Source organism: Henckelia pumila, chromosome 3, assembly GCF_033568475.1.
Source record: "Henckelia pumila isolate YLH828 chromosome 3, ASM3356847v2, whole genome shotgun sequence".
NCBI classification, from domain to species: domain Eukaryota; kingdom Viridiplantae; phylum Streptophyta; class Magnoliopsida; order Lamiales; family Gesneriaceae; genus Henckelia; species Henckelia pumila.
In genome coordinates this window covers 183,541,980-183,557,779 of record NC_133122.1, presented here as the reverse complement: position 1 = coordinate 183,557,779, position 15,800 = coordinate 183,541,980, and the positions used below count along the sequence as shown (strand labels likewise).

Below are 15,800 nucleotides of genomic sequence, written 5' to 3'. Positions count from 1 at the left end.
TATATTTATTAATGAATGAATATTGAACTTACAATTAGTTGGAGTAAATATTTTTGGGGGCAGAGCGATTATAAATTAATGATTTGAATTCCTTTAACTTTCCGTCTGCTACACAACAGCAACAGCTACGCTACTGAGAAGACACAAGCCTAAAACTTGGATTCCACAGCTTTGTTAGTATAAAAAGTTGAAACACACAACAAATGCACAGCCTGTAATGCTGCATATGTCCAAGCCTCACTTTTCACTCTTTTTTTTTTTTCTGGCCATTAAGTGTCCATTATCCGCTTCAACTACCAATTATATATATAAAACCCCATCAATGATTTTCTAAAGTTAATGGATCCGCATTCGTGATCTTGCATGCATAAAATCCCACTATATTTATTTTTGACAACAAGAATCATCTTTTTGATTTTGTCTGCTTTATCTGAGGCGGGCTATTTTTTGATTATTTTAACTCCATTTTATTTTTTTTACAGCTTTGATTTGATGCTGAAGTGGGGGGGCCTTGAACTTTGTGTTGGAGAATTGACTTTGGATCGTGTTGTTGGGAGAATTACGGTAATAAAGAGGGCTATCGTATAGCGCTGGAGAACACGACACCGCATACACCAAACCTATACATACACCACCTTCTTTATATAGGCCTCTGTACAGCCAGCAGCATTTCTATGCTGGCGCCGCTCGTGCGCCGCTAAATTTCCCAAAATACCACTCCGGTTCACAGATCTCGATGCCCCATTTGTTAAAGATCAAGATTTTTGTCGATTATTTATTCCCAAGATTGTGTTTTTCTATACATTTGTTATCGAACCCCAAAGGGTCACTTTCCGTTTGCTTCAAACTATTTCCCCAAGTCAATATACAGAGAACTTGGGAGGAATATTTAAAATTTAGAGCGCCTTCGTTTGCTTCATTTGTTTACGCGTGTGTATATGTCAATGTGTGATTGGAGAGCTTCGGAGCCACAATCAAAGGGAGGGTCGGTGGTATTCTTGGGATTTACTATTTGATTGGGTTAATTAATTATAATTGTGATCAGGATTTGGGTTTTTTAGGGAGTGAAACTCGGCCCGTGAATGTGGGTATTTGGTTTGGTTTGCGATAGGTGGATATATATACTGGTTTAATGAGGGATTAAGATTTCGAGAAATGCCGGGCCTTAACGAGGGAGAAGAGATTTTCTTCGACACTACGGATCGGTTGATGTCCGAGGAATCTTGGGTTACGAAGGAAGAGAAGTGCAATAATCTAGTCTATGATATTTGGCTGCGGGAACCACAGAGTGTTAAGGAAAGAAGGGAAAATTTCTTGCGCAGAATGGACTTTCTTGAGTTTTCTTCCACTTTGGTTGAATCTGAATTTGAAAACGAATCCACAGAAGTGGTTTCAAGTCCTTTTGGATCATACAGCCCCAGTTTCGACGAAAATTTACTGTTTGAGAGGCTGGAATCAAACAGTGAAGCTAATTGTTCTGTGGATTATTCTGATCAAGATTGGTTGGATGATCTAAGCATTGAATTAGAACGAGGAAGCAATCAAAATCGTGAATCTTGTAAGAAATCTTGCATAGAAAGCCTGATGCGGGATATGGAAAAGAAGAAGAAGTTGGCTTGGTGGTGGCGAAATTTGAAACAGAAGATCAAGAAAAACCGTGACTTTAAACTATCTGAGGAAACAAGAGCATCGGTTAAGGAATCTAAGACGAATCGAATCAGAGTAGAACATCATCGAAAGAAGTATACAGAGTGCAGTGCTGTCTATTCCGGTCAAGATTTTAAAGCTCATTCTGGCGCAATTTGGTCTATGAAATTTAGTCCCGATGGCCAATATTTGGCTAGCGGGGGCGAAGATGGGGTGGTTTGTGTATGGCGCGTTAACTCTGCGGAAGCCTCTTGTGATGCCAAGAAGTGCAGTTTCGGAAGCCAAGATTTGGAAACAAAGCCAAATTCTAGAAGGAAAATGCCTAAAGATCCTTCCATCATCATCCCTGAAAAGATTTTCCATATCGAAGAGGAGCCGTTGCAGAGGTTTCATGGCCACAGCGCCGATGTTTTAGACCTTACATGGTCTTCATCCAATGTAATTCATTTTATGCAAATTTTCAAAATACTTATTTTAATCTTCTATACATGCATCTAATCAATCAGTATTATTACATGTTACAGCATCTTCTATCGGCATCCGTGGACAAAACCGTTCGGTTATGGCATGTCGGGTCGGACAGGTGCCTAGGCGTCTTCGATCACAGCAACTATGGTAATGATCAGAAGAATGTATTTGATTTAATTTGTGCTTTAGTTTATTTTATTGCATTGCTAATATGTTCTTATCGGTTTTTTGTTCTTTTTGTTGATGTAGTAACATGTGTCCAATTCAATCCTAAGAATGAGAACTACTTCATCAGTGGTTCCATCGATGGTAAAGTCCGGATTTGGGGAACAGCCTCTGGCAGAGTTGAGGATTGGGTCAATGCCCGTGATATAGTGACCGCCGTGTGCTACAATTCGAACGGAGAGGTGCGAAATCATGTTAATGTTATACATAGTTGAAGTTGAATAAAATTTAATGATTGTATAAGTAGTTACGTACATTGCGTGACAAATTCCCATGGTTTCTTGATTACAGGGATTTATTGCTGGTTCGGTCTCTGGTACATGTCGTTTCTACGAAACATCAGGTACATATTTCTCTTGAATGTTCTTTTAGCTGTTTGTGTAGAAATTATTCTTAGTATTTGCGATATCGTTCTACAGGCGACGAGCTCCAGCTGTATGAGGAGATAAACGTTTCTAGCAAAAAGAAATCGTCTGGCAACAGAATCACGGGCATTCAGGTATGACTCGAATGAAAGAAATTTAACAAGTTTATGCTTAATTTCTTATATTCAGTTGAGTTTATGTTGCCTTTTTTGTGCTCAGTTTCTAGAAAATGACCCCCAAAGAGTGATGATCACGACAGAGGACTCCAAGATTCGTATACTTGACGGTCACGAGGTGGTCCGAAAGTACGAAGGTATAGAATCATTGAAACTCAACTTCTTGTAAAATTGTTTTGCAAGACTTGAAAAAGTTGTTGGTTTCTAGTTCTTGATCGAACTTTCTTGATCATTACAGGTTTGTCAAAGTCGAGTGCTCAAGCATCAGCCTCGTTCACTTCAAGCGGGAGGCATCTAATATCAACAGGAGACGACTCTCGGATTTATATATGGAACTACGACGATTTATCCATAACATTAAAACAAGCTAAATCTATACGTTCTTGCGAGCACTTCTCATCCAAGGGTGTATCCGTAGCAATTCCCTGGTCAAATTTCGACACACAACAAAACATTGCCAGTTTTGGTTCTGGCACACCAACAGGGGAATGTGACTCGGAACGTTTCTCTCTAGCAAACTGGTTCTCCATGGATAGCTCGGCTAAGGGCTCGATGACTTGGCCCGAAGAAAAACTTCCTTGGTGGGATTTACAAGAACATGACATTCGGCCATGTAACGATCACGGTGAGGATCATCTTCATCAGATGAGTAAGCATAGCCATAGCTCAAGAATCGTATCCTCGACATGGGGTCTGGTTTTTGTGACAGCGAATTTGGATGGCACAATCAAGACATTCCATAACTATGGATTACCGATGAAAACTTAGGAGGCGGCGCGGCAATTTTCTTGATCATAACTTTGAACTTTGAAGGGTTCGCGCGAAATGAAGCATGCATGTTCAAGCTTCGTAAATATGATAATTCAAGAGATGCCTGCATTTTTGATAAGTAATTATTGTATCGTAGATCAGGGTTAGCTAAAAGTTGTAAATCTTTGTTATTCCATATTTTTATTAGAGCGATTCTCAAAATTTTAGAGGATCTCTAATTTCATTAGAAGAAATGACGGCGATCTCTGCCTATTTTTAGTTCAACCTTCTGGTGTATTTATCGAGCATTTGTCCACTCAAAAAAAAAAAAAAAAAATTATCGAGCATTTGAGCATGTGGGTCTCTCCGTCTATAAATTTCTTTTTTTTTAAAAAAAAAAAATAAATTAAAACAATAATAAAAAATAATTTATTATATTATTATTATTATTTGATTTTTTTTTAGAGAACAATTGCAATAAGGAATCAGAGTACACCAATATAATGAATTTGTTCGCACAACCGACAGGACTTGAGCATTGTCTCAAAACTTGCTTATCTCGAGCAAAAAAATTACAAATAAACTACTAAATCTACATAAATAAATTAGGAATTCTACCCGCAAGCAGCGAGAATCAAATATGAGACCAAATGGCTCGGGACTTCAGCCTCAGAGAGTGTTTGCAATCACTAAAAAAAAGTGATTGTTAAATTTTGACTTAAAAAATCAATTTTGTGTGTTTTTTAAACCCAAATTATGTGTTAGTTTATGCTTAATTTAATTGAAATCCAAAAGTTAGTCATATGATGATTATGATTCTCCGAAAGTGATTCTAATAAAAAAGTCAATGTTCAAACACTACCCAATTTTGATTTTTAGATTTTCACATTTGTTTCCAAACACCAACAACTTTTGACTTTTCTTAATTTTTTTGTAATTTATAAATTTATCACTCCTACAAAAGCATAATCTTTTGCAAATACTCTCATAACATGAAACACCACAACTAAATTATTTAAGAAATAACCGAATATCATCAAGCCTATGTAAACAAATTAAGTTAAGCAAGTTTAAAAGCTACTGCATTGGCAAAAGGAGTAGCAGTTCAGGTGAGGCAAAGCTCTACGGGAGTAAAGAGGGATGTAATGGAGAATTATGACAATGTTGACCATGATGTTGTGAGGGCTGGTAAAAAAACAAGTATTGGATGTGGTAACTAAATGGGAATCGAGTTTGGCGGTGGTTGCTAAGCAACCCCGCCAATCTCTATGAGTTGTATTGTTTTGAATGTCCGGAGGCTTGGGAACCAACGGGCATTCCGAGAATTGAAGCGGCTTATAGCCGATAAGAAACCCTCTCTCTTGTTCTTGTGTGAAACTTGCAAGAGAGATATCAATAGCTCTCGGTGGTCAAGTATCCTCGGTTTTAAAGGTTGTTTTGTGGTGAATAGCCGGGGTCGTAGTGGTGGATTGTGCCTCTTCTGGAAGGATCCTTTTGAGGTTACAATTAAATCTTTTTCGCAGGGGCATATAGATTGTATTGTGATTCATGGTAATGAACAGTGGAGATTCTCTGGATTCTATGGAAACCCGGATTCGAGGCTTAGACATACCTCGTGGGAGCTTCTTCGGCGGTTGGCCAACTTGCAGGAGCTCAGTGATCTCGACTGGATAGTTGGAGGGGATTTTAACGAAATATGTTTTGATAGTGAGAAATTGGGGGGTAATCTTAGAAATCCCGCTCAAACTGAGGCCTTCAGAGAAATTCTCGATGAGTGCAATCTTCAGAGCTTGCATTGTGAGGGAGATGTATTCACGTGGGTTAATAGAAGATCTGGGGAAGGGCTGATTTTCGAACGTTTGGACAGGTTTGTTGGTAATTTTGGTTGGAGGTTGATGTACCCGACAGCAAAGTGTTCGTCCTTGGATTTCTACCACTCCGATCACCGCCCGATATGTTTGGATCTTGGAGTTAATTCGAGCTTAAATCTGCGGCAAAATGTTAATAGCAATAGAGTGATTCGCTTTGAGGCGATGTGGACTAGAGATCTCGAATGTGAAAGTGTTGTTTTGAATGCCTGGCAGAGGCTCAACCTTGAGACTGATTTTGTGATGAAACTCAATATATGTTCAGTGCATATACAACAATGGGCCTCGAAGAAGTTTAAGAATCTCCCTAGAAGAATTAAGGTCAAACAAGCACAGCTAGCTGACCTCCGTCATCACGAGAGATGGGAATTGGAGATGGATAACATTAAAGAGTTGGAAGCTGAAATTGAGATCCTATGTTCTCAAGAGGAGATGTACTGGAAACAAAAGAGTAGAGTGGACTGGCTTGCGTTGGGTGACAAGAATTCCAGATTTTTTCATAAATCGGCTAGTCTTCGCAAGGCCCAGAACAATATCCATGGCTTGATCTCTTCGCATGGTGACCTCGTCCAGGATCTAGGTGGTATCATTCTTGATTATTTTGATCATTTGTTTATTTCCTCTGATCCCACCACAGATTCAATGCTTCATGTATTAAATTGCATCTCGCATGTGGTTTCTGATAATATGAATGCAAGGCTCTGTGCGCCGTTTATGGATTCAGCTCTTAAGGCTGCCTTATTTGATATGAGTCCTGATAAGGCTTCTGGTCCGGATGGAATGTTGATTCTTTTCTTTCAAAAATATTGGCACATTATTGGGGAAGATTTCACCAAAGCAACGTTAGCTATTCTCAATGAGAACTCATCGGTGGAAAGCTGGAACAATACGGTTATCACTCTTATTCCTAAAGTTGCGAATCCGATGTTGGTGAAGGAATTCCGGCCGATTAGTCTATGTAATTCCGGCTACAAAATCATAGCTCGAACTATTACAAACAGATTAAAGCCGATGATCTCATTTATCATTGATGAGACCCAATGTGCTTTTGTCCCTGGAAGATTGATCTCAGATAATGTTATCCTAGGGTTTGAGGCAGTCCACTGGATGAGGAGAGAAAAAACAGGTAAGCATGGTTATGCAGCTCGATATGAGTAAGGCTTATGACCGGGTAAAATGGAAATTCCTGGAGGCAGTCATGAATAAAATGGGCTTTTCTGATGATTGGGTTTTAAAGGTGATGAACTGTGTTTCGAGTGTCAGTTATTCTTTTGCGCTGAATCCGGAAGTTGTGGGTAATCTGAAGCCAAGTCGTGGTATTAGGCAAGGTGATCCCCTGTCGCCGTATGTATTTGCTATATGTGCTCAGGGTCTTTCTGCTATACTCTCCTCATATGCTAACCGTGGTTTGTTTAAGGGGGTTCGAATTGCATCTTCTTGCCCTATTTTGTCCCACTTGTTCTTTGCGGATGATAGCCTTATTTTATTTAAGGCTTCATATGAGGATTGCTCTTCGGTGAAGGAATGTTTAAAAGCTTATGAAGTAGCTTCTGGCCAGCTGATTAATTTTGAAAAGTTAGCTCTTACTTTCACTCCTAATACATCTCCTGATATGGTAGATAGTATTAAGCGAGCCCTAACTATCCCAGTGGTTCAAACGCATGATCTATATCTTGGTTTGCCAACTTTTTCACTCCGCAGTAAGAAGGTCCAATTCAATTATTTAGTGGAGAGAGTTTCCTGCAGAATCCAGAGTTGGGGTAGTAAAGTTTTTTCAGCAGGGGGAAAGGAAACTCTTATTAAATCGGTCCTTCAGGCTATCCCTAATTATGCAATGTCATGCTTCCGTATTCCCAAAGCCACTTGTGAATCGATTGAAAGAGAATGCGCTAACTTTTGGTGGGGTATTGAAGATGGTAGACGAAGGATGCACTGGAAATCGTGGGAGTTCTTGTGTAAGCCTAAGTCCTTGGGTGGATTGGGATTCAGGAAACTTGATGTTTTCAATCAAGCTTTATTGGCAAAACAAGTGTGGCGTGTAATTCGGAATCCTAATACTCTGATTGCGAAGGTACTCAAAGACCGGTATTTTAAGCATGTGGACATCATGCATGCTTCTATTGGAAGTAATCCGTCGTTTATTTGGAGATCGTTGATGTGGAGTCAGGATCTTTTGGATTCTGGGCTTTATTGGAAAATTTCTAATGGGGATTCAGTGGATATTCTACGAGATAAATGGATTCCATCTCTGAGTTCCAATCTCCTCTCTTATGGTGTTCAATCACATGAAGGTGCCAAAGTGAGCTCTTGGATTATTAACCATCAGTGGAATGAGCAGAGTATTCGTATCTCATGCCCGAACTATATAGCTCATGAAACATCCTAGAACTTCTAGTAAATTTTTTTTTTTTTAAAACTCTCTGATAATAAAATAATGAATATAAATATATATATATATATATATATGCCCATACATATATATATAATACTTAAAAATAACTTTACTTAATTTAATATAAATTTACACATTAAACATAAATAATAACGGAAGTACATGCATGCAAATAAATACCTAACATTAACTACTAAATAATAATCCATAAGATTGTCATAATAAAATTCCTAAATAATATTTCCTTGACAAAAATCCATGCAAACTTATAAAATAAATACTAAAAATCTAATAGTAAAACATATGCGGAAATAAATGTTCTAGTTTCAACATAAAATTCATAATTGAGCGATGGTCACGGGTACTAGCCGCCTGGATACTCATACGCCCTCGCCGCCAGTCGGGAACACATTAACTTCATTAATAATCTGCTCACCTGCACCATTTAAATCTAGTGAGCCTAGAGGCTCAGCACGTTCTATCCTTATATAACAAAATAAAACCACACACAAGCACACATCATATAAAATACGTGAATAATAATTATACGTGCATGCTCTTAAAATATTATGAATATAAACATGAAATAAAATCATACTATTTAATCATCATGTTATAACATGTATCATCATAAATATCATGAATTAACTTATCATATTTTCTTAGTTCTCAACAGGTCGTATCCATGTCGGTGGCATCATATTAATCGATTGATCAATCTATAAACCAACGTACGCGGCGGTGGGGTTTCCACCTCTGTGCTGCCACTTCACCAGCCCTCTCAGCTGGATCCATAGGCTCATCATACTTATACATCATTAGGAAGGTCACCGGCCCAGGTATCCCGGCCTCCAACCACATCACTTTCCACCTTCACTTCAACTTCCATAAAAATATATTTTTCTTAACATGCAATTAAACTTATCATAAAAATTCTTAATGATGCATGAACATAAAAAAATTCTCATATATTTCTTTATTTTCATGAAATTCGCCCGTAAATATATATTTAATTTATTTTCTTAAAAATAATACTTATATATCTAATAAAAATGCATGCATGAATTAAATATATATTTACGGACATTTATTTTTTCCAAGGACTTGTTCGAGCTGCTGACCGCTAGACTTAAACTCAAAAATCCAAAAGCCCAACCTGACTTGGCCCATTAAGCTTCTTGGGCCCTCAAGCCCAAGAGAAACTTGTGGGCTCACTTAAAATATAATTTAAGCCCATTAACTAATTAACTTAAATTTAATTAAAAAAACATTGTTTACCCATTAATTATAAATTAGACCGATAAAATTATTTAACCCGACTCCACTTGACCCAATAATTCTCATGGATCACACGGTCCATGACAAATTAGTGGGCTCGCTTTCATAATTATTTAATCCCATTAAACTAGTCCAATTAATTAATTAATCAAGTCCAAACCCATTAATTGTTAATTAATCTCTCATTTAATTAAAATAAAAACACCCGAGCCCAAATAATAAAAATCTAGACCCGGACTAAAATTATTTGACCCATCATTTTAGACCCGACCCGGACCCAAAACCCGGGCCCGACCCGCCTAAACCCAAAACCCACACTGTACGACATCTCCCCATTCTCCCTCACCCAACCCTCACGACAACAGCCCTTTACCTCCTTGTTATTGCCCTGCTCCGGCCACCCCTGGCCGGAGCGCCGCCGGCAGGACCACCCCAGGGTCCTGCCGGTTCCAACAGACCAGCCCTGGACCATCCCCATGCCTTGCATGGATCAGCCGACCCCCTCTCATCCATACTTGCCGCGCAGCCTGCGCAGCCCCCAAGCCAAGGGTTTTCTGACCGGCTCCGGCCACCACCGGCCGGAGCTCCAACACCGGGACCACCTCATGGTCCAGGCGCAACTTTAGGACCAGGCTTGGCTCACGCCAAGACCCTGCCTGAACCAACCGAAGCTCCAACCCACAACGAAGCCGCTGCGGGAAATCTGCCGATCCGAAGAAAGGACGCGCCTAGCTTGGGTTCGAGCCTTATCCATGAGCGAACCACCCCGCAAAACAGACCCTACGGACTCTAGTTAGGACCCCGAACCCAGACACAACCTTAGTACTAGGCCTGGCTCGAGCCAAAACTCAGCATGAAGAGCCCGACCCCTTCTCCTCCAACCGATCGGCGCAGGTTGCTCCTGAGACACAACCCACGTCCAGCCTTGTTCCAGCTTGGTTCAAGACCCGACCACCCTCCTAAACTGACCCTAAGGAACCCTCCTAGACTCAAGAACCAATTGGCAGCAGACTCGATCAAGCCAAGAACAGAAATATCATCAAACTTGAGTCATCTTGCTAAGGAACGTGAAACATGCATGAACAATAAAAATATCCTTCGAAACTGAAAAAACGCATGCATTAATGGATCACTCATGTAAAAATCAGTGTACTATGATTTAAACGGTGGGCAATAAGGGATTCGAAACGTGCCTTGTTGAAGATTTGAACAAAACGTTGATATCGACACGTATCGGGCTCGCCGGGACGAACGGATCTTCAAACTAATTTAAAAACCTTGAAGAATTGGATATGGAGGCTAGTGATTCTGCTGTAAAAACGTGGGAGATGAGAAGGAAGAATGTGGAGGCGGCTAGGTGAGTTTTGGCGTGGTTTTTTTTTTTAAAGGGGTAGGATTAGGTTAAATCTTTTAATAACACATGGTTAAGATATTAAGTAATTATTGAATAAAATAAAATTAGACTCTTAAATACAAAATAGTTAAATCGGATATTTAACTTAAATCCCGAAATATAAAAATAGGGGATTTTTAAAAGTTATTAAAAGTCATTAAAATGACTTATTTTGGGTAAAAACTAGCACATAATTAAATATATATCTAAATACCTTAATTTTCTTCAAATTATACCATAAAATAATATTTTAAGGCTACTAAAAATATCATAAAATATTTTGGGTGTAAAAGTAATATTTCGTCCGTCCACGGTCCCGCCTACGCGATCGTAAAATAAACTTTCTAAGATAAATTCATAAATCAAATCATACCTATTTAAATGCCGAACAAATATTTAAAACATGCTAATAAATCATATAATTCACATAATAACATATAAAATTAATTTAACACATTTTTACCTTATTTTAAAATTATTAAATCCCCTAGTTATGCATGCGGATTTACGTGCCGAATTTCTGGGCGTTACAATTCTCTCCCCTTAAATGGAATTTCGTCCTCGAAATTGAAACGAACTCTAAGCAAGAACAAGTTTCCTCGTGTAGTTCCGAATCGAGCAATCCAAATACGACAAATTTAATGCATTTAAATAACATTACCCGTGATGCGCAAAGTATCTGGTGCTGCTTCCTCTGCCTGCATCACAAAGACTCGTCCAGCAGCATTCTTCTTGGGACAATGCAGCATAATGTGTCCCGGTTCCTTGCAATGGTAGCACATGCCTGATCCCTTCATACACGGTCCTGGATGGGGCTTCTGGCATTTCTGGCAGAGAGGTAGTGCTTCTGCACGAGGGACGATAGCTCCTTGCTGTCTCAGTGGATTTGGGCCTTTCGACGGCCCAGTAGACTGCTTCTTTGCATCCTGCTGTGGATACGACTCATGGTACGATGTTTGTAGCTGCCTCTTCCTCTGTTGCTCCCTCAAGATATCCTTCCTACCCTCCTCGGATCGTAGTGCCCTACTCACCGCTGCCTCATAAGTGGTGACGTCCAACATGCGTACATCATGCTTGATGTCCGCCCTAAGCCCATCAACAAACTGTCTCAATTTCTCCGGTGCACTGTCAGCAATAAGGGGTACGAAGCGACACCCCCTCTCGAACTGTGTAATGTACTCCACCACAGACTTGTCCCCCTGACGGAGACTCATGAACTCCCGGATCATGCGGCTGCGCACATCCTCAGTGAAATACTTGGCAAAGAATATACGTCTGAACTCTATCCAAGTCAAAGTAGGTAGGTTCACGCCCCTAACAGCGCCTTCCCACCACGAGGCTGCATCCCCTCTCATCATATAAATTGCACACTTGACTCTGTCCACATCTGTAATCCCCATGTAGTCAAAGATAGACTCTAGTGATCGGATCCATCCCTCGGCAATGAGCGGATCAGTGGTGCCTGTAAACTCCTTGGGTCCCTTCTTCTGGAACCGCTCAGCCACATCCTCATCGTGTGAAAGCCTCGGACGTGCCGCCTGCTGCTCCAACAGAGCAGTAATCCCAGCCATCATATTCGCATTGGCCTGCTCCAATGCTGAAAGAGGATTCTGTGGAGGTGGAGGTGGAGGTCCCCCACGTCTGTTCACTGGTCTCGGAGGCATTCTGTACCACCACATATTTCTTTACGTAAATCGCCATGCATAACTAATATTTTTGACTTTAAGACTGTCGTAACTTTAAATTCTAATTTTCATAAATAAATAAAAACATAACTCATGTGTCCCATGCATAAATCATAATTTAAAACACTTAAAACTTACAGACTGGCAGTGCGGCTTCTGAGCTCCGTGTAGCAGGCTAGTAACCCTCCAAGGACCAAGACTCTGATACCAAATGAAACATCCTAGAACTTCTAGTAAATTTTTTTTTTTTTTAAAACTCTCTGATAATAAAATAATGAATATAAATATATATATATATATATATATGCCCATACATATATATATAATACTTAAAAATAACTTTACTTAATTTAATATAAATTTACACATTAAACATAAATAATAACGGAAGTACATGCATGCAAATAAATACCTAACATTAACTACTAAATAATAATCCATAAGATTGTCATAATAAAATTCCTAAATAATATTTCCTTGACAAAAATCCATGCAAACTTATAAAATAAATACTAAAAATCTAATAGTAAAACATATGCGGAAATAAATGTTCTAGTTTCAACATAAAATTCATAATTGAGCGATGGTCACGGGTACTAGCCGCCTGGATACTCATACGCCCTCGCCGCCAGTCGGGAACACATTAACTTCATTAATAATCTGCTCACCTGCACCATTTAAATCTAGTGAGCCTAGAGGCTCAACACGTTCTATCCTTATATAACAAAATAAAACCACACACAAGCACACATCATATAAAATACGTGAATAATAATTATACGTGCATGCTCTTAAAATATTATGAATATAAACATGAAATAAAATCATACTATTTAATCATCATGTTATAACATGTATCATCATAAATATCATGAATTAACTTATCATATTTTCTTAGTTCTCAACAGGTCGTATCCATGTCGGTGGCATCATATTAATCGATTGATCAATCTATAAACCAACGTACGCGGCGGTGGGGTTTCCACCTCTGTGCTGCCACTTCACCAGCCCTCTCAGCTGGATCCATAGGCTCATCATACTTATACATCATTAGGAAGGTCACCGGGCCCAGGTATCCCGGCCTCCAACCACATCACTTTCCACCTTCACTTCAACTTCCATAAAAATATATTTTTCTTAACATGCAATTAAACTTATCATAAAAATTCTTAATGATGCATGAACATAAAAAAAATTCTCATATATTTCTTTATTTTCATGAAATTCGCCCGTAAATATATATTTAATTTATTTTCTTAAAAATAATACTTATATATCTAATAAAAATGCATGCATGAATTAAATATATATTTACGGACATTTATTTTTTCCAAGGACTTGTTCGAGCTGCTGACCGCTAGACTTAAACTCAAAAATCCAAAAGCCCAACCTGACTTGGCCCATTAAGCTTCTTGGGCCCTCAAGCCCAAGAGAAACTTGTGGGCTCACTTAAAATATAATTTAAGCCCATTAACTAATTAACTTAAATTTAATTAAAAAAACATTGTTTACCCATTAATTATAAATTAGACCGATAAAATTATTTAACCCGACTCCACTTGACCCAATAATTCTCATGGATCACACGGTCCATGACAAATTAGTGGGCTCGCTTTCATAATTATTTAATCCCATTAAACTAGTCCAATTAATTAATTAATCAAGTCCAAACCCATTAATTGTTAATTAATCTCTCATTTAATTAAAATAAAAACACCCGAGCCCAAATAATAAAAATCTAGACCCGGACTAAAATTATTTGACCCATCATTTTAGACCCGACCCGGACCCAAAACCCGGGCCCGACCCGCCTAAACCCAAAACCCACACTGTACGACATCTCCCCATTCTCCCTCACCCAACCCTCACGACAACAGCCCTTTACCTCCTTGTTATTGCCCTGCTCCGGCCACCCCTGGCCGGAGCGCCGCCGGCAGGACCACCCCAGGGTCCTGCCGGTTCCAACAGACCAGCCCTGGACCATCCCCATGCCTTGCATGGATCAGCCGACCCCCTCTCATCCATACTTGCCGCGCAGCCTGCGCAGCCCCCAAGCCAAGGGTTTTCTGACCGGCTCCGGCCACCACCGGCCGGAGCTCCAACACCGGGACCACCTCATGGTCCAGGCGCAACTTTAGGACCAGGCTTGGCTCACGCCAAGACCCTGCCTGAACCAACCGAAGCTCCAACCCACAACGAAGCCGCTGCGGGAAATCTGCCGATCCGAAGAAAGGACGCGCCTAGCTTGGGTTCGAGCCTTATCCATGAGCGAACCACCCCGCAAAACAGACCCTACGGACTCTAGTTAGGACCCCGAACCCAGACACAACCTTAGTACTAGGCCTGGCTCGAGCCAAAACTCAGCATGAAGAGCCCGACCCCTTCTCCTCCAACCGATCGGCGCAGGTTGCTCCTGAGACACAACCCACGTCCAGCCTTGTTCCAGCTTGGTTCAAGACCCGACCACCCTCCTAAACTGACCCTAAGGAACCCTCCTAGACTCAAGAACCAATTGGCAGCAGACTCGATCAAGCCAAGAACAGAAATATCATCAAACTTGAGTCATCTTGCTAAGGAACGTGAAACATGCATGAACAATAAAAATATCCTTCGAAACTGAAAAACGCATGCATTAATGGATCACTCATGTAAAAATCAGTGTACTATGATTTAAACGGTGGGCAATAAGGGATTCGAAACGTGCCTTGTTGAAGATTTGAACAAAACGTTGATATCGACACGTATCGGGCTCGCCGGGACGAACGGATCTTCAAACTAATTTAAAAACCTTGAAGAATTGGATATGGAGGCTAGTGATTCTGCTGTAAAAACGTGGGAGATGAGAAGGAAGAATGTGGAGGCGGCTAGGTGAGTTTTGGCGTGGTTTTTTTTTTTTTAAAGGGGTAGGATTAGGTTAAATCTTTTAATAACACATGGTTAAGATATTAAGTAATTATTGAATAAAATAAAATTAGACTCTTAAATACAAAATAGTTAAATCGGATATTTAACTTAAATCCCGAAATATAAAAATAGGGGATTTTTAAAAGTTATTAAAAGTCATTAAAATGACTTATTTTGGGTAAAAACTAGCACATAATTAAATATATATCTAAATACCTTAATTTTCTTCAAATTATACCATAAAATAATATTTTAAGGCTACTAAAAATATCATAAAATATTTTGGGTGTAAAAGTAATATTTCGTCCGTCCACGGTCCCGCCTACGCGATCGTAAAATAAACTTTCTAAGATAAATTCATAAATCAAATCATACCTATTTAAATGCCGAACAAATATTTAAAACATGCTAATAAATCATATAATTCACATAATAACATATAAAATTAATTTAACACATTTTTACCTTATTTTAAAATTATTAAATCCCCTAGTTATGCATGCGGATTTACGTGCCGAATTTCTGGGCGTTACAATTCTCTCCCCCTTAAATGGAATTTCGTCCTCGAAATTGAAACGAACTCTAAGCAAGAACAAGTTTCCTCGTGTAGTTCCGAATCGAGCAATCCAAATACGACAAATTTAATGCA

The 15,800-nt window shown here is 39.4% G+C and overlaps 1 protein-coding gene across 1 annotated transcript; it reads left to right on the top strand.

The window, feature by feature from the left end:
* Nucleotides 1-256: 256 nt before the first annotated feature.
* Nucleotides 257-3,911, top strand: LOC140891687 (uncharacterized). The gene is made up of 7 exons (XM_073300290.1): nucleotides 257-2,085; nucleotides 2,172-2,262; nucleotides 2,365-2,522; nucleotides 2,632-2,683; nucleotides 2,760-2,839; nucleotides 2,925-3,018; nucleotides 3,120-3,911. Exons 1-7 carry the CDS (start codon nucleotides 1,156-1,158, stop codon nucleotides 3,647-3,649), a joined length of 1,935 nt encoding a protein of 644 aa, XP_073156391.1. The 5' UTR covers nucleotides 257-1,155; the 3' UTR covers nucleotides 3,650-3,911.
* Nucleotides 3,912-15,800: the final 11,889 nt, after the last annotated feature.

Excerpts from the sequence above, each read along its gene's own strand:
- LOC140891687 (XM_073300290.1), top strand. The coding sequence starts at position 1,156 with ATGCCGGGCCTTAACGAGGGAGAAGAGATTTTCTTCGACACTACGGAT. Across the intron at positions 2,684-2,759 it reads TCGTTTCTACGAAACATCAG|GCGACGAGCTCCAGCTGTAT; the intron begins GTACATATTTCT and ends ATCGTTCTACAG. Across the intron at positions 3,019-3,119 it reads GGTGGTCCGAAAGTACGAAG|GTTTGTCAAAGTCGAGTGCT; the intron begins GTATAGAATCAT and ends TGATCATTACAG.